We start from the raw sequence: 26276 nt of genomic DNA on the forward strand, positions 1-26276 counted from the left end.
TGTTTTAGCTAATGGTGCACACTGAAACCCATGATTGCATCTTTTCAGCATTAAGAGGATTAGAGCCAGCCTGGTTCCTGGGGAATTCAATTATTTTCCTTAATTGTCAACCTGAGCTGTGATCTAAAGCAGCTCCTATGTGGAACTCTTAGGCCTCAGCTATGAAACATTTCCTTGTATTTATTTTTATTTATCCAAACTCTGTATAGGCTATCGTTATTATTATCAGTTAGACAGTGCAGCTTAGGGAGGAATCATCTTGACAACCTACAGATAAAAAATGCCCAATTTAAAAAAAAATGCCCAGTAAATTGGGATGTTTTCATGAAATAAACACACTATATTACAGGCAGTGGGGATCTACCCACTCCCATTTATACTATGCCAGATACCAGAGAAAGATAGCAGCAGCAAACATGTAAAGGCACAGCAGAAGCAAAAGACATTCTGGGGTCTGTAGTCCCATGGCCTTGCCTAAATGAGATTCACCCATCAGAGAGTTTCCTCCTGCTGGGCTGATACCTTGAATTTCAATTGCCACCTGCTGCACCTTTGACATGGCCACCGGCAATAAGTAAGTATGGTCTTCAGCAAAAGGACCTTACCATCAGGTTGTGGAGAATAACCAGTAGCCTTAGCAATAGCCTCTGATGTTTGGGAGTTTCCATGGGAACCCTTTGGCCAATGACCCAACGAGGTGTAATCCATTCCTGGCACTGGAGGTTTTACTTGGTGGCATAAAATGTCTAGTTGGGGAATTGTCTCCCCTATTATTTGGTGACTCCATTTAGGTTCCTTTCATATATGATTTTAGGAAGCTTCTACAGTAGTAGGTTTCCATATGGTTTTACAATGGCATTTGGGGCTAGTTGTCCCTTCCCATATTCCCTCCTTTACCCTTCTCTTCCACCCCCCCTCCCATTTAATCCGCCTATTCTAGTTTCTTCTTCTTTTCCCCATAACACTACATTCTATTTCCCTTCCCTTGGGAGATCTCCCCCCATCCCCTGTTCCTTACTAGGTACCTAACCTCTGTAGTTTTTCCAATTATAGCATATATACCAAAAGCTTAAAAGCTAACATCCACATATAAGAGAAAACATACAATATTTGCCTTTTTGGGTTTGGGGTACCTTACTCAGGATAATTTTTCTCTAGCTCCATCCATTTACCTGTTGTGGAATATTAGTTGAAGATGTGTTATGTTTGTTTATGCTGTGGAACATTTGTTTAATGATGCAAAGATGTGTTGCATTCTTTTATGTTGCATTTGTTTAACTCTGTGAAGCTGTGTTACTTTGCCTGTCTAAAATACCTGATTGGTCTAATAAAGAGCTGAACAGACAATAGCAAGGCAGGAGGGGATGGGTGGGGCTGGCAGACAGAGAGAACAAACAGAAGGAGAAAAAGAGAAGAGGAAGGAGCAAGGAAAGGAGGAGAGGAGGATGCTGGAGGCCAGCCACCCAGCCACCCAGCCACCCAGCCACCCAGCCACCCAGCCACCCAGCCAGACATGGAATAAGAAGGAAAGAAAAGATAAACAGAAATACAGAAAGGTAAAAGCCCAGAGGCAAATAATTTAAGGAAAGAAAAGCTGGCTAGAAATAAACTAAGCTAAGGCTGGGCATTCATAAGGATAATTCATGTGATTATTTGGGAGTTATGTAGTGAGTCCCCCCAAAAGCAAAGAGAAAAAAAAACCCAACAACATTTACCTGCATATTTTATAATTTCATTTTTTTCAATGGTTAAATATCCATTGTATAAAGCACCAGATTTTTACTATCCATTCATCTGTTGATGGACATCTAGGCTGTTTCCATTTTCTAGCTATTATGAATATAGCAGTAATGAACATGAATGAGCAACTATCTCTGTTGTAGGATGTAGAGTCCTTTGGTATATGCCCAAGAATGGGATAACTGGATCTTGGGGTAGATAATTCCCAGGTCTGGAGGAACTGGCACATTTTATTTCCATAAAGGACATGCTTCTTGAAGTCCATACTGCAGGTGCATTTGTGAGTGGAAAACTCCTTTGAAATAAACAGCATAATGTGTTTGACAATATTGTACTATGGAGCAGCAGGGAGGAGATGATTTTCCCAGTAGATACTGTTAAGTCCAATAAATACTCCTAGGGAATAATAAATCTTGACTTTATCTCCTGCCCTACACAAACTGCAATTCAGGATGAACTGTAGATCCATATGTAAAACTAGAGTACATTTTCAAGAGGAACCATAGACTATTTGGTTTTATCAAATGAGGCAAATATTGCTTCCATGAGTCATAAAAGCTACTAATGATGAAGAGTATGACAGATAAAGTAGTTTACATTAAAACTAAGACATCTTTATATTCCACTCCCTCTCTCACTATTTTCTGGCTTTGAACTCCTGATCCCCCATGCCTTCACCTCTCAAGTGTCAGGATTATAGGCATGTGCCACCACCATGTCTGACTTGAAATCCTTGTGTTCTTCTGTTTTTATTTATTTATTTTTTATATGTAGATATTTTGTCTATATGTATGTCTGTGCATCACCTGCATGCCTGGTGCCCTTGGAGGCCAGAAGAGGCTATCAGATTCCCTGGGACTAGAATTAACAGACAGTTGTGAGCTGTCACCATGTGGGTGCTGAGGATCGAACATGGGTCCTCTGGAAGACCAGCCAGTGCTCTTAACTGCTGAGCCATCTCTCCATCCCTGAAATCCTTGTATTTTTATAAAAAAAATACCACTGGAACTAAAAGGCAAGATACACCATTTATATAAAAATATTAGTCAATGGTTTCACACTAGCATATATAAAGAACTCCTACAAATCAATAAGAAAAAGACAACAATCCAGAAATAACCAAAGACTTCAAAGGAACATCTGAAAAGATGTCAGTAGCACATGGGAGGGTATTTAGTTTCCACATCACTCACTATAGCAGCATCTCTTACAAAAGGCATAAAACAACCAAAATATTTGTGTTAATTTTCTTGTTCTTCTGATAGTTCAACAACAGGCATGCAAACTGTTAGTTGAAATGGCAATTATCTCTAATATAGTTTTCTCCCTCTTTCTTTCTTTCTTTCTTTCTTTCTTTCTTTCTTTCTTTCTTTCTTTCTTTCTTTCTTTCTTTCTTTCTTTCTTTCTTTCTTTTCTTTCTTTATTTCTTCCTTTCTTTCTTTTCCATTTCTTTTTCTTTTTTGATATATATTTACCTAACCACCCATAAAATTAAAAGTTCTCCATCCTGGATAATAGTCACTTATCTTACTGTTTGACCTGTTTGGTCCCTTTAGCACCAAGTTTCAAAATCATTTATGCCACTTTCCATTGTTCTTTAGGTAGTTAGACAAAGAATGACTGCACAGGGTGGTGAGTCTTATTTGTCAGTTTAACACAATCTAGAATCATCTCGGAAGGGAGTCCCAGCAAGATTAAGCTGACCTGTGGGCACATCTGTGGGGGATTATCTTGATTACATCAATTGAGGTGAGAAAGACCTACCCACTGTGGGTGGCACCATTCCCTAAGCAGGGAATCCTGAAATGTGTAAGTGTGGAGAAAGCAAGTGAACTGGGAAAAGGTATGCATTCATAATCCACTGTGCTCTGCTCTTGACTGTGGATGTGATGTGACCATTTGCTTCAAGCTCCTGTCACTTTGACCTCCGGCAGTGACAAACTGTGACCTGGAATTGTTTGTTAATGTTATAAAACACCCAAATACTTACAGATAAAATTAGGCTTTATCCTTATACTACTCCTTCCCTGGTCACCTCTGTCCATAGCTGGAATGTGTCCTCAAAGAGCTTTTCCTGTTAATTTACATGCAGGCTTGCTTGTAGGGATAGCTAGCATGCCTTGTGTTCTACACGCACACACGATCATACTGTTTTGGTTTTTAGTATCGTTCTGCAATTTGTCTCATAGACTTTTTCCCTATCTTAGTATGAACAGCATTTACTTTATATACCCTGACAAAAGCAACTTAAGGGAGAATGGGTTTGTTCAGATCACAATTCCAGGTCACAACCCATCACTGCTGGCAGTCAAGGTGACAGGAGCTTGGAGGAACTGGTCACATCACATCCGGTCAAGAGCATAGCCCAATGGACTAGTGAATGCATGCCTTTGTTCATGTTTACCATGTGTGCTGCTCTGAACAAAGATGCAAAATCACCCTGAGACATGTTTCTTTACAAAGAGGGGAGACTTCCTATAGGATTATGACAAGAAATGATTTCTGTTCTCACGAATCTGGCTTTCATCCCCATCACACTATGGGAGTTTCTACTGCATCACCAGCTTCCATTTTTTTTGGTTATCCATTTATTTATTTATTTATTTTACTTTTTTTTTAGTTTCTTTTAAAAAAATTTTTAATTACACTCATGATATTCATTAATTACATTCATGATATTAATTACATTAGTGGTATTCATTGATTATACTCACAGTATTCATTCAATAATTATATTTATGATATTCATTAATTACATTAATTGTATTGATTTATTACATTCATGATATTATATCCTGATACTACTGTCCATTTGTGGGGTTTTCCCATCACACAAAACAGAGATTCTGTACTTAGGAAATTATTGCTCTATATTCCTTTCTTCTCTATCTTGAGATAACGTCTAATCTTTCTGTCTCTATGAATTTGTATATTCTATATATTTCATGTGATACAATTCTATAGTATTTGTCCTTTTTTTTAAATGTAAAGCCATTTTATGTACAACTGCAGGATAAATAATACTCAGATAGTCGGAACATAAAAACAGGTTATAATTTAAAAGTCCAGGGTTATTTTAAACAGTAAAATATTTTCTCTGTAGAAAATAGTAAAAATGATAACATTTCCCAATAAGCCCTTTTAAGCCAAATGATAGATGAATTATACATATAAATATTGATTAGATTCTGGGATACAGAAGGGACCTATCTTCATCTGTTCAGAGAGCTATGTTTTGCTTAGTTGTATAAGTGAAATTCCTATTTACTTGTTTTTGAGGCAGGATCTTAGGTAGTCCAGGCTACTTGACTCCTGCCTCCACCTTTCCAGTTCTGGGCTAACAGGTGTCACCACTAAGGACGGTGAAATCGTTGATTCGTGTTGAGTTGATTTTTGTACAGGATGAGAGCGAGATTCAATTTCAGCCTTTTGTACGAGCGGCACTGAAGAGTCTGTCTTTCCCCGCTGCTCCTCCCACCCCAGCCTATGCCCATTAAGACTACTCCTCCTCTCCATCTTCCCAAATCTCAGCACCATTTGGTCTCTGCTTCTGTTCTGGCCACCTGAAGTCTCCTCTGTTCCTAGTCTGTGCCCCCCATCTCCAAATGTTAAGAGTTCTTTAGGCTCCATCTTCACTCTGGATTCTCTTCCTTGATTTCCCCAAATGTTCCTAAAGGGCATATGCATGATAATGTCTTCCAATTCCCGTTCCTGTCTAGCCTTGTGGAGTTTTATGCTAGCATCGTGTTGGGGCTGGGATTGAGCTCTGTGCCCAGTGCTGCGCTGCAGAGTAAATATAAAATAAGTACCCAACTGCCCTCCATAGGCTTCTCATTTGAATGAGCAACCTGAAAGCACCTGCAATTCCTAGAGACTTCATTACCTTCACCTGCTTGCTCAGACCCTCCTCCCCACAGTTCCACAGGTGTTTAGTTCAGAAAGCGAGGATACCTCCTTGGGTCCAACTCTCCCAAGTCCTCAGACTGCTCGCTTCATCCCATCAACCTCCCCACATCTCACATTACTGTCATTTTACCTGCCCTAGGTACCTACAGAGGTCCACCTGGCTTCATTTTTAATCTCCATGCCTCACGCTGAAATGGATCTCTACCGTCACAGCCAGTTATCTGTCCTCTGGCGGCTTCCTCCCATCACCTACACAAGTGAAGCCTGGGATGACTGGGCTCTGCTGCTCCATCTTTCTTCCATGCTTTGATGGTTTCTTACCACCCTCTTCACCTTGGACCCTTTGTGCCTGGTGTTCTCATCGGGAAAGCCGAGTCCCTGGCATTTGGCAGTCAGAGTCGTTTTTGTCTATCAAGTTTCAGCCCCGCCATCTCACAGCACCCTACCCAACCACCTGATCTGGAGCAGGTTTCACTGTTACTCTATTACTGTGGCCAGTCTCCTGGTTCTTCTTGCCTCATAAAATGCACCCCACACTGCCCCTTCTTCTCTTCTGTGTAAGCTGTATGCTCAGTCCTATTCACAGCTAAATGTCAAGCCCACAGGGCCTTGCACATACCACATTCCTCCAGTCAATCCCTGATTCCAAGTTTATTGCCCTAATTTTATTAGAGGCAAGAAACCTAGACCCAATCACTACCACACACCATCCTTGGATTGCTACTAAGAGTGATGTATTCTGGGGTCACAACTGTCTAGTTCAAATGCCAGCTGACCCACTGACTAGCTGGGATGTTGGGAACATTACTTAATCCTTGTATGCCTGTCTTCATTGGTGACTGGGAACTATAGCATCTCTACCAACAATGACTATTGCCAAGATTCATGGGATGTCCAGCCGAAGACTGAGCATTCTATGGCTTTCATTATCAACCTGAAAACTTATCAGGCAGCCCCCATCCCCTTGCTGTTTACAAGGTTTTCTGAATCATTTCCACTTTCCTACTCAGTTTAGAATCTCCATGTATGTATACACAGTTTCATGAGGCCCACAGGCCCGTACCACCACTAAAACCAGGCTTTTTAAAAATCAGTGACTATGCGTGCTAGAAACCTCATCCAACTACTGAGGGAACTGGATGCAGAGATCCATGGCTAGGCCCTGGGTGAATCTCTGGGAGTCCAATTGGCGAGAATGAGGAGGGTTTGTATGAGCGAGAATTGTTGAGACCAAGGTTGGATAAAGCACAGGGACAAATAGCCAAAGGAATGGAAACACATGAACTATGAACCAATGGCTGAGGGGTCACCAACTGGATCAGGCCCTCTGAATGGGTGAGACAGTTGATTGGCTTGATCCAGGCAGTGGGACTGGGTCCTGTGCTCATTGCATGAGTCGGCTGTTTGAAACCTGGGGCCTATGCAGGATCGCTTGGCTCGGCCTGGGAGGAGGGGACTGGACCTACCTGGACTGAGTCTACCAGGTTGTTCTCAGTCCGCGGGGAAGGCTTTGCCCTGGAAGAGGTGGGAATGGGGGGTGGGCTGGGGGAAAGGTGAGGGGGGCAGGAGGGGGGAGAACAAGGGCATCCGTGGCTGATATGTAGAACTGAATTGTATTGCAAAATAAAAATAAAAAAATGAAAAAAAAAATCAGTGACTATGGTAATGTTTCATCACAAGTGAACCATCAGTCATGCTCACCGTCAGGACCACACAGTGGGTCTGTTTATCTGCTAATTTTCTGTTTATTAAAGTAAAACAACAAAAATCCCTAAAGACTTTAACGTAACTGCATAATGAGATTTTTCTAAGACTATATTAAGCTGGTATTTCTTCTAAATTGTTTTTAAGACTTAAAAGTTTTTTAATAGTTTTACTTGCATGCATGCCTGGTGCCCAGGGAGGCCAGTAGGACATTGGATTCCTTGGAACTGGAATAACAGGTGGTTGGCTGTCACATGGGTACTGTGAAGCAAACCCACCCAGGTCCGCTGCAAGAACAGCCAATGCTCTTCTTAACTATCAGCCACCTCTCCAGGCTCCTTTCTTTTAAATCATAAAACAAACGAACAATCAACAACAACAAAAAAACCAGAGGCTAAATGTTACTAAAAATAAGGGGATTAGATCAGGCCATTTCTCATTTATATTAAAAGACAACAGACAGTTTTAAAAAGGGTAGAATTAATATTTTATTGTCATTTATAATCAGATGGCAGTTGGGCATAGACTCTCCTCACACTTCATATTTGTTTGAAAATTAAAAAAAAGTTACAGGTTTAAACAGCTGGTGGCTGGTTCTGTTTTTCAGGGTGATCAGGCAAATTCAGCAATAGAAGCTTCAAGCTTTTCCTTGTTAGCGCCAGAGAATTCACCCACCTGGGAAGAGATGAAAGGACATTGGTGAGCAGAGCCATTATTCTGCACAGAGCTGCAGTCACAAAAGGACAAAAAGTGTGGGAGTTTACTTAGACTCTTGAATAATAGTTTTCAAAAAACACAAACCAAAACGAAAGACAAAACTAACAGCCAAAATAAACCACTTTGGAGAAAAACCAAAGGGCTCCAGTAATGACCTGCCAAGGTCTAGGAAAATATGCTTTCTGACATGAATGATGAACCAGCTATGGAGATAGTGACTGGTCTTTAATAGAAGAATTTTTCAATTAGGCACTGCATTATGCATAAAGGTCCAGGAAGCAAGACAATGCCTTTTTTTTTTTTTTTTTTTTTTAAAGAGACAAGGTCTTTTCTGGTCCCCAGGCTGGCCTTGAACCCAAGGTGTTTCTTGTGCCTCAGGCTCCCAAGTGCTGAGATCACAGTATCCCACCCAGCCCCGGCATCTTGAGTGTAGAAAGTGGTGACACACTTCTTGTGTTTAAGTCACTTCAGCGTTTTCTGCACGTACAGTTTTGGCTGAGATGTGGTTTCCCTTTGTAACCCAGGTTAGCCTGCAACTCACTATGTAACCCAGGCTAACCTCAAACTTGCAGCAATCCTCCTGCCTTGGCCTCCTAAGTGCTGGAATAAAGCGTGCAACATCAGGCCAAGGCTCTACAGTCACGAAATAGAAAATGGGGACACACATCTCCCAGGTGAGTCACTCCAGTCACTTGTGTTGACACACACATTCTTTTGCCCACTTGGTAATTTTTTTCCTTCCTGTTTTTGGAAACAGGGTCTTACTCCGTAGCACACGCTGACCTGAACTTACAGCCATCTTTCAGGTCACTCTCAGTGCTGGGATTACAAGTGTGCCACAACACCCAGCCCCAGCTGTTGTCTTTTTTTTTTTTTTTTGGTGTTTGAGGACAGTTTCTCTGTGTAGACCTGGCTGTCCTCAAACTCAGAGATCCATCCGTGTCTGCCTCTGCCTCCCGAGTGCTGAGATTAAAGGTGTGTGCCACTACACCCAGCTCCGGCTGGTGTTCCTAAAGTCAGAGAGACATACCTTTTGACCCTTTTTATAAAACTGGAAGGTCGGCATGCATTTGACTTCACAGTCTGCAGCAATATCCTGGGGTGTCAGGGAGAGAGGATGAAAACAAGAATGTGAACGTTAGACTCAGATGGAGAATTCTCAAAACCCAGCCTCTTTTCCATTATGTACCCCAAACTTCAGTCTCAGAACCTTCTGAACATATGAGCATCAATACAACCAACACAGCGGCAACACTTTGAGAGCCCAACGGGCTGCGTTCTCCATGAGAAACTCCTCCTAACACCTATGTCCAAGCACAGGCACTAACGAAAAGGAGGCTCCTGGGATCAGCTAGTGCCACAGCCACTCACTACGCTGTTTAATCAGCGAAGTTCTCAACATTTCAGTACCGAGAGGAAATGACATAGTCTTCTGCTCCTGAGAACTAGCAGCTCCTGGTTTTTGCTAAGTTTTTCCAATTTTACTAAGGGAGTGGGGTATATACTGATGATGGCTGGGTAACTACTATTTGTTTTCCTGGGGTTGGAAGCTAGGGCTTTGCACATGCTAGGCAAATAATCCTAACCCTCTGGGTAGGATCTTGCCCCGTTGCCAAAGCTGGCCTGAATTCAAGATCTTCCTGCCTCAGCTTCCCGAGTGCTGGGATAACAGGTGTGCACACATGATGCTGGGCTAAGGGCCAGATATTCAATTACAACCCAAGTTATCCTTAGCCAAGCATGACGGTACACACTTGAAATCTCAGCACTTGGGAAGTGGAGGCAGGGGCATGAGAAGGCTATCCTCAGCCACATAGCCACTTTAAGGCCAGATGGGACTATAAGACCCTGTGTACAAACCAACCTCCAAACAAATAAATAAATCACAAACACTGAAAAAGGAGGTCTTAATGAGATATTCTTAAGTGTCTGTATGCAACTGTTATCTTCACATACATTTTTAGTTAAAGCATTAAGAATTTTCTCATGGGGTCTGGAGATGCAGCCCAGCAGTTAAGAGGACTGGCCGCTCTTGCAGAGGCCTGGGTTTGAGCTCAGCACCCACAAGGTGGTTCAAACCATCTTATTAATGGATTAATTAACTCTAGTTCCAGAGATCCAATTCCCTCTTCTGCCCTCCACAGGCACCAAGCACATATGAGTGTTCATACATGCATTTAAGCAAAATGCTTATACAGAAGATGAATCTATCTAAAAGAAGAAAAAGGAATAAAACCAAGAACTTTGTCATTCTGCTGTGTGTCAAGGTGACTTTTTAAAGGTGATATAGTATTTTATTTCACATTTTAACTCCTCTTAATGGACTTTTAGATCATTTCCAACTTATGTGTGTGTGTGTGTGTGTGTGTGTGTGTGTGTGTGTGTGTGTATATATGTGAATAAATACATATAGCTTTAGGTTTTAAAATATAAAATGGAACTGCTGGGTTCCAGAAAATTCTACAGTTTGACTCATGAAGAAAAACTGGAAGCTATCCATTACTTATTAATCTTATCACGAATGCACCTAAATGCACACCCTTCTTTTCAAAATGCACGCTGTAGGCCCTGTTTCACACACACACACAGGCACACGTACATGCACAGTTACGAACTTTCCCATATGAAACACACTCATGCACCCCACTTTTTACCATACCACAGTGACCACTGTATGAATAACAATACTTCTGTCAAAGATCTATGCTATAAGAAAGCAGGCTATGTAAGCCAGGAAGCAGCTCTCCTCCACGGCCTCTGTATCAGCTCCAGCTTCCAGCCCTGACTTGCCTCTGTGATGGACTGTGTGAAGCGTCAGCAAAACAAACTCTTTCCTCTTCAAGTTGCTTTTGGTCATGGTGTGTTTCATCACGGATAAAGAAACCCAAATTAAGGCAATGTATAAATACCTACAGAGGGACTCAGACTCCTGGAACTGGAGCTACAGCAAGTACCTGATGTGGGTGCTGGGAACACAGCTTGGGTCCTCTGTGTATGTGCTCTTAACCACAGTCATCTCTCCAGCAATTCAAGTTGACACGGAAATTATGTTTTTGCCTAATGCACTTTCAATCCTCATCTATGTTCCTGTACACTTGTGTGATCCGCACCTCCCACTCATCAACCCCAGGGGCAGAACTCCTGACTGTACTTCAGTCTCATGATTTTTATGCCAGCAAACCCACCAGCCCTGCCCACCCAGGGCAGACTTCATACACCCCTCTATTAAGGCCTCAGCTCTTGCAGTCTCTATGTTTAGCAGCAAAAGAGAAAGCTATTTTACAGTACCTATCATTCCTCTATGTCCAGTACTTCCCACATGTTTTACTTTCTAGATTTACATAGCAGTAGAGATCAAGATAGACCAGCAACAGATTAACTCTAAATGGTTAATTATTAACAATGGTTAAGTAGTGTGGGTTTAAAACAATGTTTTAATATACATTTGCATACAACTTTACTAATGTCCTCCCCGCCACCTTTTTTCTGCATTCTTTTTAAATAAAAACACTGTCCAAGGTTTTCCTGTCTGTATTATTTCAGAGCATTGCCATAAATAAATTCCCCAAAGACACCAGCTCCAGACGGGGTTAAACTGAAATTCTGGAGTATTGACATTGTAACGATGCCAAGTCAATATCCACAAACACAGTAGCACTGCCATCTATAAAGCTTTTATGGACTTCAATAAAGCCTGTCGTAAAGCTCTGTTGTCCTTATAGGTCTTTCTTCACTCCCCCAGTCAATGCTCCATGGGCCGTGAGCCTACTCTCTTGAGTGACCGGAGGGACCCGCAGCCTGGTCTTTTGCTTTTAGAATCTCATGCTGCAGTCTGTTCAGATTAGGGATTGCAGGCGTGAGCCACAACATTCTCATACACACCACTCTTGATCCCGAGTTTCTTTCATCATCCCTTCCTTTAACCTGGGGTCACATCCCTACTTCCTGCCTTTTAAAAACTAAAAACTTATATACAAGAAAACTCACATTTTGCCAGAGTTCACAAGTTCTGAGTTGTGACCAATGCAGGGTCATGTGACCAGCAGCAGGGTGTGTAGACCAGCCCCTCGCTTTCCCAGCTGCCCTTGTTGAAATTAATCACTACCCACACCCCACTCCTGGTAACTGCTGACCTGTTTTCCCTCAATGCCCAATCTCAGATTTTTTGAGTGTGTATAACAGGTCTATACTGAACCTTACTTAGTGCTAGGATAGTCTTCTACAGAATCACAGTTAACGTTAACCACACTTAGTCACTGCACTCCTAGTAATCCATGTCTAGCTTTCTGAGCGAAGCTGAAATACATGGTATTTGAAAGCTTATAGACGGTCTTGTTTTTTGGCTTAATTTACAAAATATGCATCACATCCCCTTGGCCGCCACTGCAATATCATCATTTTTTTTTTTTTTTTTTTTTTTTGGTTTTTCGAGACAGAGTTTCTCTGTGTAGCTTTGTGCCTTTTCCTGGAACTCACTTGGTAGCCCAGGCTGGCCTCGAATTCAGAGATCCACCTGGCTCTGCCTCCCGAGTGCTGGGATTAAAGGCGTGCGCCACCACTGCCCGGCTAATATCATCATTTTTAAAAGGGCCTATATGTGTATTTTTCTGTGATCATAAAATCATTTTCCTATACATTGTGGGTGCAGGTGAAATTGTCCATTCGAATTGGTTGCAGGATTTCTTCCTACTCAGGTGGTTTAGGGGACTTTCTATTAGTTTTTCTATGATATCGTCTTTGGAGTATGGAGAAGCAAAGTTAAAGGCTCTTACTTGTCACAGGGTCACTTCAAGTTCTGAAAGACATTTAGGGTGCTGGTAGAGTCCCAAACAGACACAAAGGAGCTGTCATTCCATGTCCCCAGCAGCTTTACGTATCTTTATAGGGGGTGGAGACTGAGGCAGGAGTGCCTGCCCTCGGTTCTACAGGGCCTTCCTATGCCTCCATCACGGCCTATGTTGCAGCCTGCTTCCACAGCCCACCCGGGGCGAGTGTCAATACCCTCTCAGTTACCATGGGCAGTTCAAGATAACACATGCAGAGGCCACTAGACTCCAGTATACCATTACTTAAAAGAAATTGTGTAATTATCTGATGGGGTCAACTGAGCTAAATGTCTCCTGGGTCATTAACCATACAGGAAGGGGCTGGGGGTGGGGGCAAAACGGTTTGTGAAAACAAGAAACGAGAATGTTCTTGCTTCCACAAGCAAGTTATATTCTCATTTCCCTCCTTAACTCTGGATACTTCTAATAAGAAGGGTAACTCCCCTTAGTCATTTTACAGAGACTAACGACAAAGAGATGTTGTTACACTCGAGTATCCCTTAGTCAAAATGCTTGGGACCAGGTATGCTCCAGGGTTTTTGGATCTTGCAATATTTACACAGACTTTACTGTTTTGGTCCATTAAAAAAAAAAAAAAAAAAAAAGAGAGAGAGAGAGAAATCTGAAAACTTCCCCTGGATGATGCCAGCATTCAAGCAGTTTGGATTTCAGAGCACGTTGGATGTCAGATGCCCACTACCTGTAAAAGCAGGCAGGTTTCACCCAGTACTTAGGAGCCAGGCACTCCAAAGGCTTCACAATTACAGTCTTGTTCAATCTGGATAAGCGCCTTATGTATGATGCGGGAATGTTTAGAGGATGAGAGGAGGCAGAAGAAAGTAGCTCGAGCAAGACCCCCACTGTTAATACAGATGGGCAGCGCGGCACGGGCACAGGAGCCACCGCCCCTTACCACCGCAAGCTGGGAAGGAGGACAAGCAAAGATGATCTCAAGGCAGGAAGAGAAACCCAGAGTGTGCCAGGGAAGAGGTAAACGGAGATGGGGACATGGATAAGGAGTGAGGCCCATGACTGGGGCTCTGTCAGACAGGAAAGGACAGTCAGGGAGAGGGGCAGCACAAGTGGAGACAGGTCCCAAAGTGTGCGAGAAAAAAACACACAGGGCATGGCGGGAGCTGGGTGTTTCAAGAAGACAGCTGTGCACCTTATGTGACCCTCCAGAACCTTTGCCAGGCTGATGGCTGGGGCTGGGGAGCTGACTGTCGACAGAGACTGAGAGTTGCAGATGGGAGATTAGCAGAAAACAGAAGCCAGCGAGTCAGTACCGGAGTCCAGTCCAATACGTTTTTCTCTACCTCTTCCTGCCCCATAGGGCAAGTAAAGTGCTCATGCATCATCGAACCCCGGTGCTCCATCCCAAGTGGGCCTTTCCAGCCCAGAGGCCTGTGAGAGGAAAGGTCATGTGCTAAGAACCCGATCTGCACCCCTCAAGGGTGTGTGTATGGAGCGGGGAAGAGCAAGGGCAGGGGAGCCCTGCTGCCCCACTTTAAATACTGACTCCATGCAACTCCAAACATAACTTCTCCGTCTCAGCTTTCCCATCGCTAAAAGGCAGCCGATATCAGTACAGGGGTTTGGTGGTGGTAAAGATATCAATATGTGGAAAATACACAGAACAAAACTTGAGTGCATAACAAGAACTTGCTAAAAAGCCAGGCCTGGACTTTCCCCTTACGTTCTCCCGGCTTGCCAAGGCACCCGGGCCTCTCTAATTGGAACATTTGGGCTTTCTCACTGATTCAGAGCAGGCACCATTAGAATAAGCCTGTGACCACAGCTCCCATGCTATAGGAAGTTCAGAGTATCTCAAAAGTGACCTCACAATTTCAGGATGCCATCCAATCCACTATCTACGAGAGCCAAAGTTCACTGCATCTACAGATCATCTCAGAATGGTGGTAGAACACAGGCCTATGCAACAGAAAGGCCTCCATCACCCGGGAGCTACTGTTTAGATACCCTCTTTAGGACGTGCCACACACAGCTCCTAGTATCTAGGGTTAAAACCATAACTGGAACATGTCCTGCTCTTCCAAAAGAGAGCTTCTCAGAAAGAGTCCTACTTTGGGCATTTTTTAAAAAAAGATTTATTTATTAATTTATTATGCATACAGTGTACTGCCTACATATATGCCTGCATGCCAGAAGAGGGCACTAGATCTCACTATAGATGGTTGTAAGCCCCCATGTGGTTGCTTGGAATTTGTGGGAGCCCGTTTTCAGGTCTGCATAGAGGATGATTAGGACCACGGGCCTGAGTGCAGGTGCAGAGATGGTCTGCACTTGGCTGTGCTGGGGGAGGAGGTCTTTTGTTCCACCCCTTGGCGTCTCTATAAAAACCCCGGGGCAGAGACAGTGAGGGCCCGTTGGAAAAGGTTCCAGGCCCACTCGACGCTATCCTTTATTTTCTATCTGTTTATCTCCGCAATAAATCCTTCTATCTAATATTTCCTGCTGCTCACACTCAAGAAAACTCTGGGGGAGCTGTGGGGGTGGTGGGTAAACGCCCCACAGGAATTGAACTCTGGAAGAGCAGCCAGTGCTCTTAACCTCTGAGCCATCTCTCCAGCCCCCAACTTTGGGTATTACTTCACACCTTTACTTTAAAGAACAGGGTAGTCTTAAGAGGACAGGCTACTCTGAGACACTTGGCAGCATCCAATTTCTCACTACGTACCTGGCAGTCATCCACATCTACTTCAAGGAACACCACACTGGAATACTTTTCAGAGAGGGACTGGAAAATTAAAAATTAACCAAAAAGTGTTAGAACTAGATAATGGCAGTCAACATAGTTATGCTTCAAGAGAAATGTAGAGATTAAAGATTTATTTACTTTTATTTTATGCATGAGTGTTTTGCCTGCATGCACGTCTGTGTACCGTGTGTGCCTGGTGCCTGCAGAAGCCAGAAGAGGGCGCTGACTGCCCCGGAACTAGTTATAGAAGGTTGTGACCCTCCATTTGGGTGCTGGGAACCAAACCTAGGTCCCCTGGAAGAGCAGCTCATTTTTTTTTTTTTTTTTTTTTTTGGTTTTTCGAGACAGGGTTTCTCTGTGTAGCTTTGCGCCTTTCCTGGGACTCACTTGGTAGCCCAGGCTGGCCTCGAACTCACAGAGATCTGCCTGGTTCTGCCTCCCGAGTGCTGGGATTAAAGGCGTGCGCCACCACCGCCTGGCTGGAAGAGCAGCTCTTAACCAGAGGCACCTCTCCAGTTCCATATACTAAAAACTTTTTAATTTTTATTTATTACTGTATTATTATTACTGTATGTATGTATGCATGCCATAACATGCACGTGGAAGTCACAGGGCAACTTTTGGGAGCTGGTTCTCTTTAGTGTGGGTTTCAAGGATCCACACCGGGCCAGCAAGCTGTTTGTGCCCTTTTTTGCTGAGCAATCTCACCAGTAAGATCTAAAAATCCAGCTGAGACTAGGTAAGCATCAGGGACACTGCTGTCTCTGAGCTGAAGTTTCTCAAGTGTAGACTAATTTAGCACTGTAACTGAGGCCTGAATTTCACACTAGGCCCAGGTTTCAAATAGGAGAGAGACAGAGAGAGAGAAAAAAATTACTTAAACAAAGCTAACTCCCGAAAGTCGTCCCCAGCAAACTTTATTATGTAAGTTGTTAATGCTACTCCGTTTGGGCCAATGACACAGGAAAACCAAGCACAGCCCTCACACCCACCCACTCATTACCGGTCCTTTCACCCCAGCTTGTGACCACTAGCCAGCCTCGAAGCCCAGAGCTCCTAGACTCACATGAAAGAAGGGCTTGATCATTTTGCAAGGTCCGCACCATGTGGCAGAGAAGTCCACAACTACAAGCTTGTCTCCCGCAGACGCCAGGGCCTCTTGAAAAGCTTCCTGAGGAGGGAGAAACAAACACCTGTGTTACATACTTTCACTTTCCAGAAGACATGGCCAGGTGTGACGCATGCCTTCAAACCCAGTGCCCTCTCAGGAGGCAGAGGTAGGCGATCATCTCCGGGTGGTGGCCAACCTGGTCTACACTGGCCAGTTTCAGGCCAGCCAGTGAGACCACCCCTCTCCCCGCCAAAAGGAAAAAACCTAAGCAAACACACAAACAGTAAAGAGATATTAAATACAACCTAGGAGTTTCTGCTCTTAGGGCCTACTTTTTATCCAAAGCAACCAAATAAAAGTGGCTTGAAAGGAATCTTGCACACAGTTGGTACTGTTATACTTGACAAGATGAAATGAGAAAGTCTTCACGTCTCCAGGAATGCCTTATAAACTATTGTGAACTGACTAATCTGGGCGTAGTGATTGCGCTGCGGACCCAGGGCCCTGCACATGCTAGGCAAGTGCTCTGCCCTTGCAGTCCATCTCCAGCCCCTGACTGCTTCCTATGATAGACACTGGATTCTTAGGGGCTAACGAAAGGAGCCTCCAAGACTGAACGAAGAAGCCCCAAGACACAGTTAAGCAATGGAAAAGTCACAAGTTACTTAACCAATGGGGAAATAAAAGAACTTGTCTAGGGTGAAACATGGGAAAGATCTCAGACCCCATGGCAGAGTCCAGGGGACAGACCTTCTACTCAGGTCACCATCAGCATAAACAGATTTTATGTGCTTTGTTATAAGATTTAGTGTGTGTGTGTGTGTGTGTGTGTGTGTGTGTGTGTGTGTGTGTGTCTGCTGGTGCACAGAGGCCCAAAGAGGGCATGAGATCCCCTTGAGCTGGAGCCATGGGTAGTGGGTACTGAAGGAGGGTCCTCTGGAAGAGTAGGAAGCACTCTGCACAGCTCTGCCAGCTCTCCAGCCCCTTCGCGGTGGTTTACACAGGGCTTCTAGAGTTGGAATCACACTGCTTCTCAACCTTTGGCTTTTGCCCTATGACCAAATCTCACTGTTCTTTAGATGAATCCAAGTTTTAGTTCCTCAAGAAGAAATTCTTCTTTGGCTGTTTTGCTTAAGTAACACCCATCACATGAAAGTCCCAGCAAAAAAATGATTAAAAAAACAAACCCTCACCACCAGCCTCCCTGAATTATTTACCCAAAGCCTTGATACTGTAACCCTGGGAACCTAACATTCTAGTTACCAGGGACTCGTTTAAACCGCATCTGTCACTTGGTGCTGACCAAAACTCAAACTGGGCCAACAAAGATGAGTCCCAAAACACAAACAGCTATATCTGCAGTAACACTTCCTCCAGAGGAAAAATGTGGGTCAAACTAGCTATCCAAAACCAAGGCAGCCCGGCGGTGGTGGCGCATGCCTTTAATCCCAGCACTCTGGAGGCAGAGGCAAGTGGCTCTCCATGAGTTCAAGGCCAGCCTAGTCTACAGAGAAACCCTGTCTGGAAAAACAAAAAACAAAACAACAACAAAGACAAATTAAGAATCATATTAGATCTGGCCCAACAAAGGAAAGTAAATATATACACCGCTATAAAGTTAAAACATATATGTACACACACCCAAACAAAAAAACCTAATGAGTTTTCATGGAGTATAGTTATTTTATTATTTTTTTATTTTAATTTTATGTGTGTCCATGTTTCTGTCTCCATGTATTTATGTACATCACTTGGTGCCTGGTGCCTTCAGAGGCCAGAAGATGCATGGGAACTGGAGTTACAGATGATTACAAACCACCACGTGAGTGCCGGGAAGTGAACAGCCATCCTCGGAAAACCAGCCAGCTCTTATCCTCTGAACCGTCTCTTCAGCCCCGACTACAATGAATTACTTTTTCAGGTTTTTAACTTCTAGCTAATATTTTCTCAAGAAAAATAATCACGTGTCATTTCTGAGAATAGTACAGAATAGCTATGACAACTTCCAGAGATTAGCCTAGTTATACAGTCCATCAACCCCAAGCTCTGGGTAAGAAGAGAGCTAAGGGTTAGGGTCAGGAGGTAGGAAAGCAGTGAAAAGCAATGGAAACTACTCTTCCAAACTACCACTGGCTGATGCAGATAAATTCCACATAAAACCTCCCCTTGTATGATTTTCCGACAGGCCACACCACCCATTCTTTACCACAAGACAAAGGCCAAGACGGTATGGCAGGCTGGTCTGATGACACCCACGTCTGGAACATGGCTGACCCTCAATAAAAATTTGACGAGACTGCATGAAAAGCAGGACGAACTGCATTTTCAAACACTCTCAAGGATTCCCCAAACAGCTATGAATCAAATCTAGGTCAAACTACCGAGGACTCTGAGAAAGAGCCTTGCCATCCTAATTCCTGGCTTCAGGGAGCGTGAGTTACAGAGGCAGGATGTGCAAACTTCATAAAACAAGTTCTCTTCTCCAGATGTGTACACTTGCCTGAACTACAGGCTTGAAGAGTATTCAGAATTATCTACTAAGAAGCAAATCCAAATCTGAGCTCCAGAAACTAATAATCACAGTTAGTAAATGGTTGCATCACTAACACAATGATCTGGAGACAAAACAACACAGACGCAGTAGTTAGGAGCAGTCACTACCATGCATCTTCACACACACACACACACACACACACACACACACACACACACACACACACACGCAAGCTCCGAGGCTGGCAAGGTGACTCAGCAGATTAAGGTGCTTGCCACCAAGACTGAGGAACCGAGTTCAATACCCAGGACCCACAAGGTAGGAGTGAACCAACCTTCCCAAGTTCTTTTTCTGATCCCCACAAGTGAATACCCCACCCCTACACATAACTTTAAAACAAAACAGAAAGCCCCAAACACAAACCCATACCCAGCCCAGAGGAAATAATACAAAGTGTTCTTTGCTTCTTGAGACAGGTTCTCACCTGTAGCCCAGGACGGTGGTGATCCTCCTGCCTCAGCCTCCTGAGTGCTAGTGATTAGAGGCATGAGCCAACACCCTGGTCTAACACAGCGGTCTGTAAAGCACTGAGCAAAGTGACTTGTGTGTAGTTCAATAAATAGCAGTTTTAGTCTTAAAAATAAACAAAGCAAACCACCTGTTGGTTTCTTCAAGACACCACAGTCCATCACTCCACTCCTGTCTGGAGACAGACCCCAGGGGCCCTTACTTATCCATACAGTCCTCAGAAACAGCTGTTGTGCATGGTTAAACCAGCCAACTTAAACTCATCAGATTAACCTTTGGGGCCCAAGCCTTTTATGAATAACTGGTTTCCTGTCACCCATGTACTCCTTTCCTACTGGAATGGCAAAAGTCCCGTAAGGAAGACAGTTTAGACTGGTAAGGACCCAAATGGGCGCCGAGTCTAAGCCACTGGTAGTGAGTGGGTAGATTCTGAGCAAACTCATTTGTGTTGAGACCCAACCAGGCCCAAACAGTTGCTCAAAACTGGAGGCGTGTTTCTGCCTACCTGGAGCTCCCTTAGACAGCTGGGTTAACAAGTTAACTAGGTTACCCTGTAAGACAGTCTTCCATACATCAATTCCCACCACCGCCCCTTTCACGGTCCACTTTACAAATATTCCCCGGGTAGTTACAGTGTAACAGGCGCTGGGTTTCCCAATCTGGAGGATATTTTGGTTCTCAGTAACCTTCGAATATGGCAACAGTTTTTCCCCCTGGGTATTTTTTTCTTTTCCCAAAGGGCAAAACCAGGACTTTGTAGTGGACTACTCCCCGACTGCAGCAAAGGCCACTCACTTACTGTGGGTCAATCACCGAAACCTTAGGGTAGCGAGGCCCCTGGGCCCAGACATTGGGGACTGAGTCATTCCAAAGCTAGCGCTGCCGGAAACACGCCCTGAGCCGCAGGAGGAGGAGGAGTCCCGCGGGCGCGGCCTGGACCTTTCTCCTTAGCAGTCACCTGGAGGGGCACCCATCCAAGGGTCCCAACAGGGACCCGCCCCCGTGCACCGACCGGGCACTGGTGGTCCTCTAGGTGGCGGGCCACTGATGGAGGCAAACTCCGGCCTAGCCCTGCGGCACAGCACAACCCCGCGCTGCGTATGGCACCTTATCGGCGAGGAGCGGCGGTTCTCCACTTCCTCCCTGAGATTCCGAATCCTGATTCAGACCCGGGTTCCCTGGAGGACCCCCCACGCCCCTGTCCCATGGTTTCACCTCCGCCAGATTCGGGCTGGCGGGAGACTGCAGCTCGGGGAACCCAGGTGCCGCCAGTGCGTGCACCTCCTGTACCCGGCGTTCCAGGGTCTCCCGGTCCCCTCCCCCAGGGCGTGCTCTGCAGCCCCCGGCGCGCACAGGCCCCGGGCTGCTCGGCCGCCAGGGGTACAGAGGGCGGCCTCCACAGCACCGCGGGGTGCGCGCGGCGCCCGGGCACGCGTACCTTGCTCTCGATCAGCTTCACCATTTTGGCTGTCGCCGGGAGGAACCACACGAGTTTCTGTAGAACCCGATGGAAACGGATCCGAGGCGCCGGACGGAGCTTGCAGCCGAGCGCGGCGCCCGCCTTCTCTTTATAGCGACAGGGAGGAGCACGGCGGGGCGGGGCGGACGGGGGCGCGCGCGGCGGGGACGCGCTCCCCAGCCTCCCGCTCCCGCCAAGGCGCCTCGGCAGGCCACGCCCAAGCCACGCCTCCAAGGGGGTGGAGCGGAAGTCAGGATTCCAGAGGGCGGAGCCATAGCCGGCTACTTGAGTAGCTCCGGGACTGCCTTAGTGCTGGCCCTTCGTTCCGCGCGGTCGAACGGGGACCTTGGCGTCCAGGGGGAGGAGCTAGCGCAGGCGCCTGGAGCCGCCTCGGGGATCTCCGGGCTCCTAGACACCACCCTGAACTTACACGGTGGGAAGGAACCGTAGGTCCTTCGCTGTCCACTGTGCACGGCTGGGTGAGGTTGATCGCAGTCCCCTCTCACACTCTAGAGTCCCTCTAGGATCACATTGGCCATGCCCCAAACAGATGTAAGTCAGATACTTCCAGACTGGGGCTGGGGACAACTTTAGGACTGCCCAGGCAGAGGTGTATCCTTTGACCAGGACGGCCATGCTGCGGTTCACCTCAAAGTGCTGAGTAACGATGACTAGGAAGTGTCCGAGTGCGCGCCCTCCCCTCCTTTCTGAAGATTTCCCTGACACTTCTCTCTCCCCTCCTTCCTTATTCTTTAACGTTCGAAAGTGAACCTGCTGCTCGAGAGGGACAGAGCCGTTTAGTGCCCGTGTTTTGTGCCCCATACGCACGCAGGCATAATGGAGATCGGGTTGTCCAGCTCACAGCGTTGTCTTGAAGGATTTAAGGGCTTGAAAACTGACGAGGACAGCGCTTGGCACATAGGAAGGACTCAATAAACGATTCTAATTATAGCCATCGTGAGCACTAATTAAGCTTGCGTGGTGCCATGCGGGCCTTGCTGAGTTTGGCTGCCTTGTATTTACAATGACAGTGTACCTGCATTGCGGAGATATTTCTGCCTTGGGAGACGCCAGAAGAGTGTCAGTGATAACTGGGGTGATGTGCAGGAGGACGGGGTGTGATGGTAGTTAAGACATTGTTAAGGTGGCTTTGTGCAGCCCGAAGGCTTGAGTGCGTCTGTATGTGCAGGTTTCGAAGCTGAGGTGGAGACTGGACAGAGAGCTAGCATGCTGGGAGGAAGTAGCCAACCCTGCATTTTCAGAGCTGAGCAGATCTACATAAATCTGCATCCAGATGTGAAGCACTGAAGGTGGTGAACTGTCCGCCCCCTTCTCCCCCTTGTTTAGAACTAGAAGAAAACCAGAATTTTTTAACCAATTGTGCGAAGTTTTTAGAGGGCTGAGGAATGCGAGTAATGAGTGAAGATGTGGACAAGAAGGAGCGTTCTGAGCACAGCACTGGACTGAGGGTGGATGCCTCCCTGAAGGCAGTAGCCTTCCTTATGAGGACAATTGAGGCAGAGAGGAACCCCGACAGGATGAGCAGAATCTGTAACGTGCTTTTCAACTGGTCTTTTCAGTCCAGCTACATTCCAGCTTCCTGGCTATTTAGTAGTTGGTGAATCTGTTTAGCAAGGACATGAAATCACTGACCTGTAGGACCTGGAAGGGTCCCTCCCTTAATTGACATCTCTCCACAGACCCTCAGAAGCCCACTGCCTCTGTTTTAGGAAGTCTCGACTCCCTGGCACCTGTACAGTACCAACACACAAGGGGTAAATGTGGAGGATGTTGCAAATACAGAGAATGAGGAACTGGGAGGTCAGAGAATATGTTAATAGTCCCCCTGCCATCTCTCCTGTCTGCATCCTCACTTAGCAGCTGGGTTACTCTAGGCCAGTTTATTTAGCTTTCCCATGTCCCAGTTTCCCCTGTGAAATGGAGATAATACCACCTCATGCTGAAGGCTTGAGCTACAATACTGTATGCGTAAAGTACTGAGATTTGTGCTTACTGCTTAGCACCACATGAACTGATTGCAGGCTGTTAGACAGAAAGACGTCTGTCTGAGATGAGGGCAGAGCTGAGGTGGATGGGGAGAGTAGAAAACAGGTGTTAGTCTTAAGTAATCAGGAAGTTCGTCAAAACAAAACAAAACAAACGAAAAACCACTGATGCTGTAACATGAATCTCAGAAGCAAAGGGCTGCTTTCCTCCCAAAGGGTGCAAGAAAAGTGAGCTGGACCTGGCCTTAAGCAAGATCCCTGTGTACAGGTGCATGGGAAATGGTCCTTAGGATTTCAGTTAAAAGGAAGCGATATTCTGTGTGGAGAGTGGTATGCAGAGGAATTTCATGGAAGCCCAGAAATGGAAGGTCCATTTGTGTAGAGCAGTATGGGGCAAGAGGAGAGAGGATATAAAGATCTTCATTTGAGGAACTGACTCCAAGTACTAACCAGTACTCCCATTTGCAAGGAACTCTAGCTCAAACTGACTTAAACCCAAGAGAAGTAGGAGCTCATTGCCAGGGTCCTAAAGCTGCTGGTCTCAGGGGCAGCATCTCAGTTTTTGTCCTCTGGTGGGATGTCTGTCTCCACTAAAGGTAGCCCAGGCTTGGATTCCTCTAGCCCAGTGTCTCTGCAGAAAGAGAACCCCTACTCTCCCTGGTTCCTGCAAATGTGCAAGGAGCTGGCCTTGATTGACGGAGAGGAGGGGTTATCTTTGCTTGAATCATTAGGTCAGCAGTAGAGGAAATCCAGGGGGTACCAGAGGCAGAGGACATGACAGCTAGATGAATCAAAAGGATCTTTTCATATGATCAGGAAAAGTAGAAGCAGGACGTGGATGACAAGCTTGCTTCGGGTTTCTGTGGCACTCAGCCTGAGAGCCATGTGGGGATGGAGAGCTTGGTCTGCTTTGTCTGGATCTTGACTCTGCTTTAAAGAAAACGGAGCCACAGGACTTCTGGAGCAGGCTTTTTTTTTTTTTTTTTTCTCAGACCACAGATTTATTTGTCTTAGGTCAAAGCTGGAATGGCTACCCACTACATCTCCCCCTTTTGTCTAAATAAGAAGGTTTTAACCTAATACAAGACTATATACAAAGGAATGGTTATCAAATATTGTCCAGGAATAATGAGGGATAATGACCTAGATAAGATGGAACCACAATCAATGCGAACAATATCAAGCAAGAAACACACACTAAAATCCAGAGAAGTCTAGAGCGTGGGTAAATGGCATGTTATAAAGATCATTCCAAAAAGGTGTCCTACCCTAAAGAACCTGAATCTAATACTTAATATGTTCTAAGATTTTATATATATATATATATATATATATATATATATATATATATATATACTAAGTTGTAACTATAACTGCTACCCTGATTGTATGTAGGTAGGAGATACGCAGTAAGGAAGTACATCAGGATATATGCTTGGCCCTGATTGGACCTGTTTGGAAATACTGTGGCCTTATGGGTTGGATTTGCCTTTATAAGTGTTATGCCTAGATTGTGGGGACTTCCAAAAGACCACCATGGAGACAGAATCCCATATGTAAAAGCAAAGAGCCTTTATTTTCAAGCTCTGAGCTTGGTCTGCCTGTCTGATTCAGCGGGTGAGAGCAGAGAGCCCTGAGCTCAGGCAAGGTAGAGTTTTTTTACCATAGCAGAGGTTGGGGTGAGAGGATTTCCAGGGTTCAGGACCCTGATTGGCTGACATTTGTCTAGGGGTATCTGTAAAACAGAAATAGGTGTGTGCTAGATTCAGGGACATCAGGCTATCTTGTCTAACCTTATCTAATGATTAGAATGTTTGGGATATCAGGTACTTTCCCCTAGATGTAGGCCCTCCCTCGATGGGGTCAGCTTATGGCTTTTCCTGGGTCTGGGTGTTGCCTGCCAGTAAGCCTGTCACAGAAACTGCGTTTGGGCATCTAAACCTGTCACGGCAGCTGTGTGGTCAAGTGGTTTTGGGCCCCCCCAAAATAAGCCTCTGCAAAATATGACTCATTGCCATATTCTGGGAACCCCTGAATGGTCCTGGCCAGAGTCCATCATCCTGGCTAGTATTAGTTAAAGTTTGCTTCAAATGTGGCTCAAAAAATTGTGGAACTGGTCCTTTCTCTTGTGATTCTCAGGTTTAACAGCATAGTAAGGGAGCTCTGTGGCACTGTAGAGTCATCGGACACTCTGAGGTAGACTTGGAGAAGCATGGCCTTTTAAGACAGAGCCTTGGAATCTGCATTTGACGGGACAGTTCATCAGGTCCATACAGGTGGATCAGCCTTGACCTTAAGGTCTTTAGGAAGAGAGGCCAGCATTAGTTAAATTTAAAAAAGTATCCAGCAGGCTAGTTGAGATGATGGCGTGTGTGAAGTGACATAAACTAAGTCAGAAAGTGATAGGGAACCGGGTAGAAGGAAAAGGAACAAACAACCGTGTGAGACAGTGTCGCTGCTGCCAGGAGGAGCTGGGTGTGCCCTGCTGTTCATTTCAGTGACCCAGAGGCGGCAGATACTATTCTTCCTGCTTAACAGGGGAGGGGTGGGGGTGAAGGTTCAAGGAGGTGATTCTCAGGCTCTGTTCTGGAAGAGCAGGAGGGCAGCACTGTTGTCAAGGTCATTCATAGGTCTTTAGTACTCCTCAGGTCACCAATGAAAAAAGTCCATAATACACTAGTTTATGAACTCCATTTACGGTACTTTGAATGTTAACTATTTAGATATTAAAAACCAATTTATACATAAGATAGCATACTTTCAGGGCTAAGTATTTTCTTTTTTCTCTTTTTTTCTTTCCTTTCTTTTGGAGATAGGGTCTTACTATGCAGCCCTGGCTGGCCTGGACTTAGCTATGTAGACCAGGCTAGCCTCAAATTTATGGACATCTGCCTACCTCTGCCTTCTGAGTGCTGGATTAAAGGTGTGTGCCACTATGCCCAGCAATGCTAATTATTTTAAGGTAAAAAACACATGTATATACACCTGTACACAGATGCACACATACACACACATACATACACACACACACACACACACACACACACACACACACACACACACGGA

At 45.2% G+C, this 26276-nt stretch overlaps 1 protein-coding gene across 1 annotated transcript; it reads right to left on the bottom strand.

Moving 5' to 3' along the window:
* Positions 1-7813: 7813 nt before the first annotated feature.
* Txn (thioredoxin) lies at positions 7814-21334 on the bottom strand. The gene is made up of 5 exons (XM_059254396.1): positions 21184-21334; positions 16679-16783; positions 15592-15651; positions 9098-9163; positions 7814-8025 (listed from the first exon to the last, which is right to left on the bottom strand). The coding sequence occupies exons 1-5, from the start codon at positions 21205-21207 to the stop codon at positions 7963-7965; spliced, it is 318 nt and encodes a 105-aa protein (XP_059110379.1). The 5' UTR covers positions 21208-21334; the 3' UTR covers positions 7814-7962.
* Positions 21335-26276: the final 4942 nt, after the last annotated feature.

The sequence above is a fragment of the Peromyscus eremicus genome, chromosome 2, assembly GCF_949786415.1.
Source record: "Peromyscus eremicus chromosome 2, PerEre_H2_v1, whole genome shotgun sequence".
Taxonomy (NCBI): domain Eukaryota; kingdom Metazoa; phylum Chordata; class Mammalia; order Rodentia; family Cricetidae; genus Peromyscus; species Peromyscus eremicus.

What these genes read in the sequence shown, in the direction of transcription:
- Txn (XM_059254396.1), bottom strand. Translation starts at nt 21,207, where the DNA reads ATGGTGAAGCTGATCGAGAGCAAG. An exon ending in TGAAGCTGATCGAGAGCAAG is followed by an intron (nt 16,784 to 21,183) that starts GTACGCGTGCCC and finishes CTCCCTCCTCAG; the next exon opens with GAAGCTTTTCAAGAGGCCCT. An exon ending in TAGATGTGGATGACTGCCAG is followed by an intron (nt 9,164 to 15,591) that starts GTACGTAGTGAG and finishes CTGACACCCCAG; the next exon opens with GATATTGCTGCAGACTGTGA.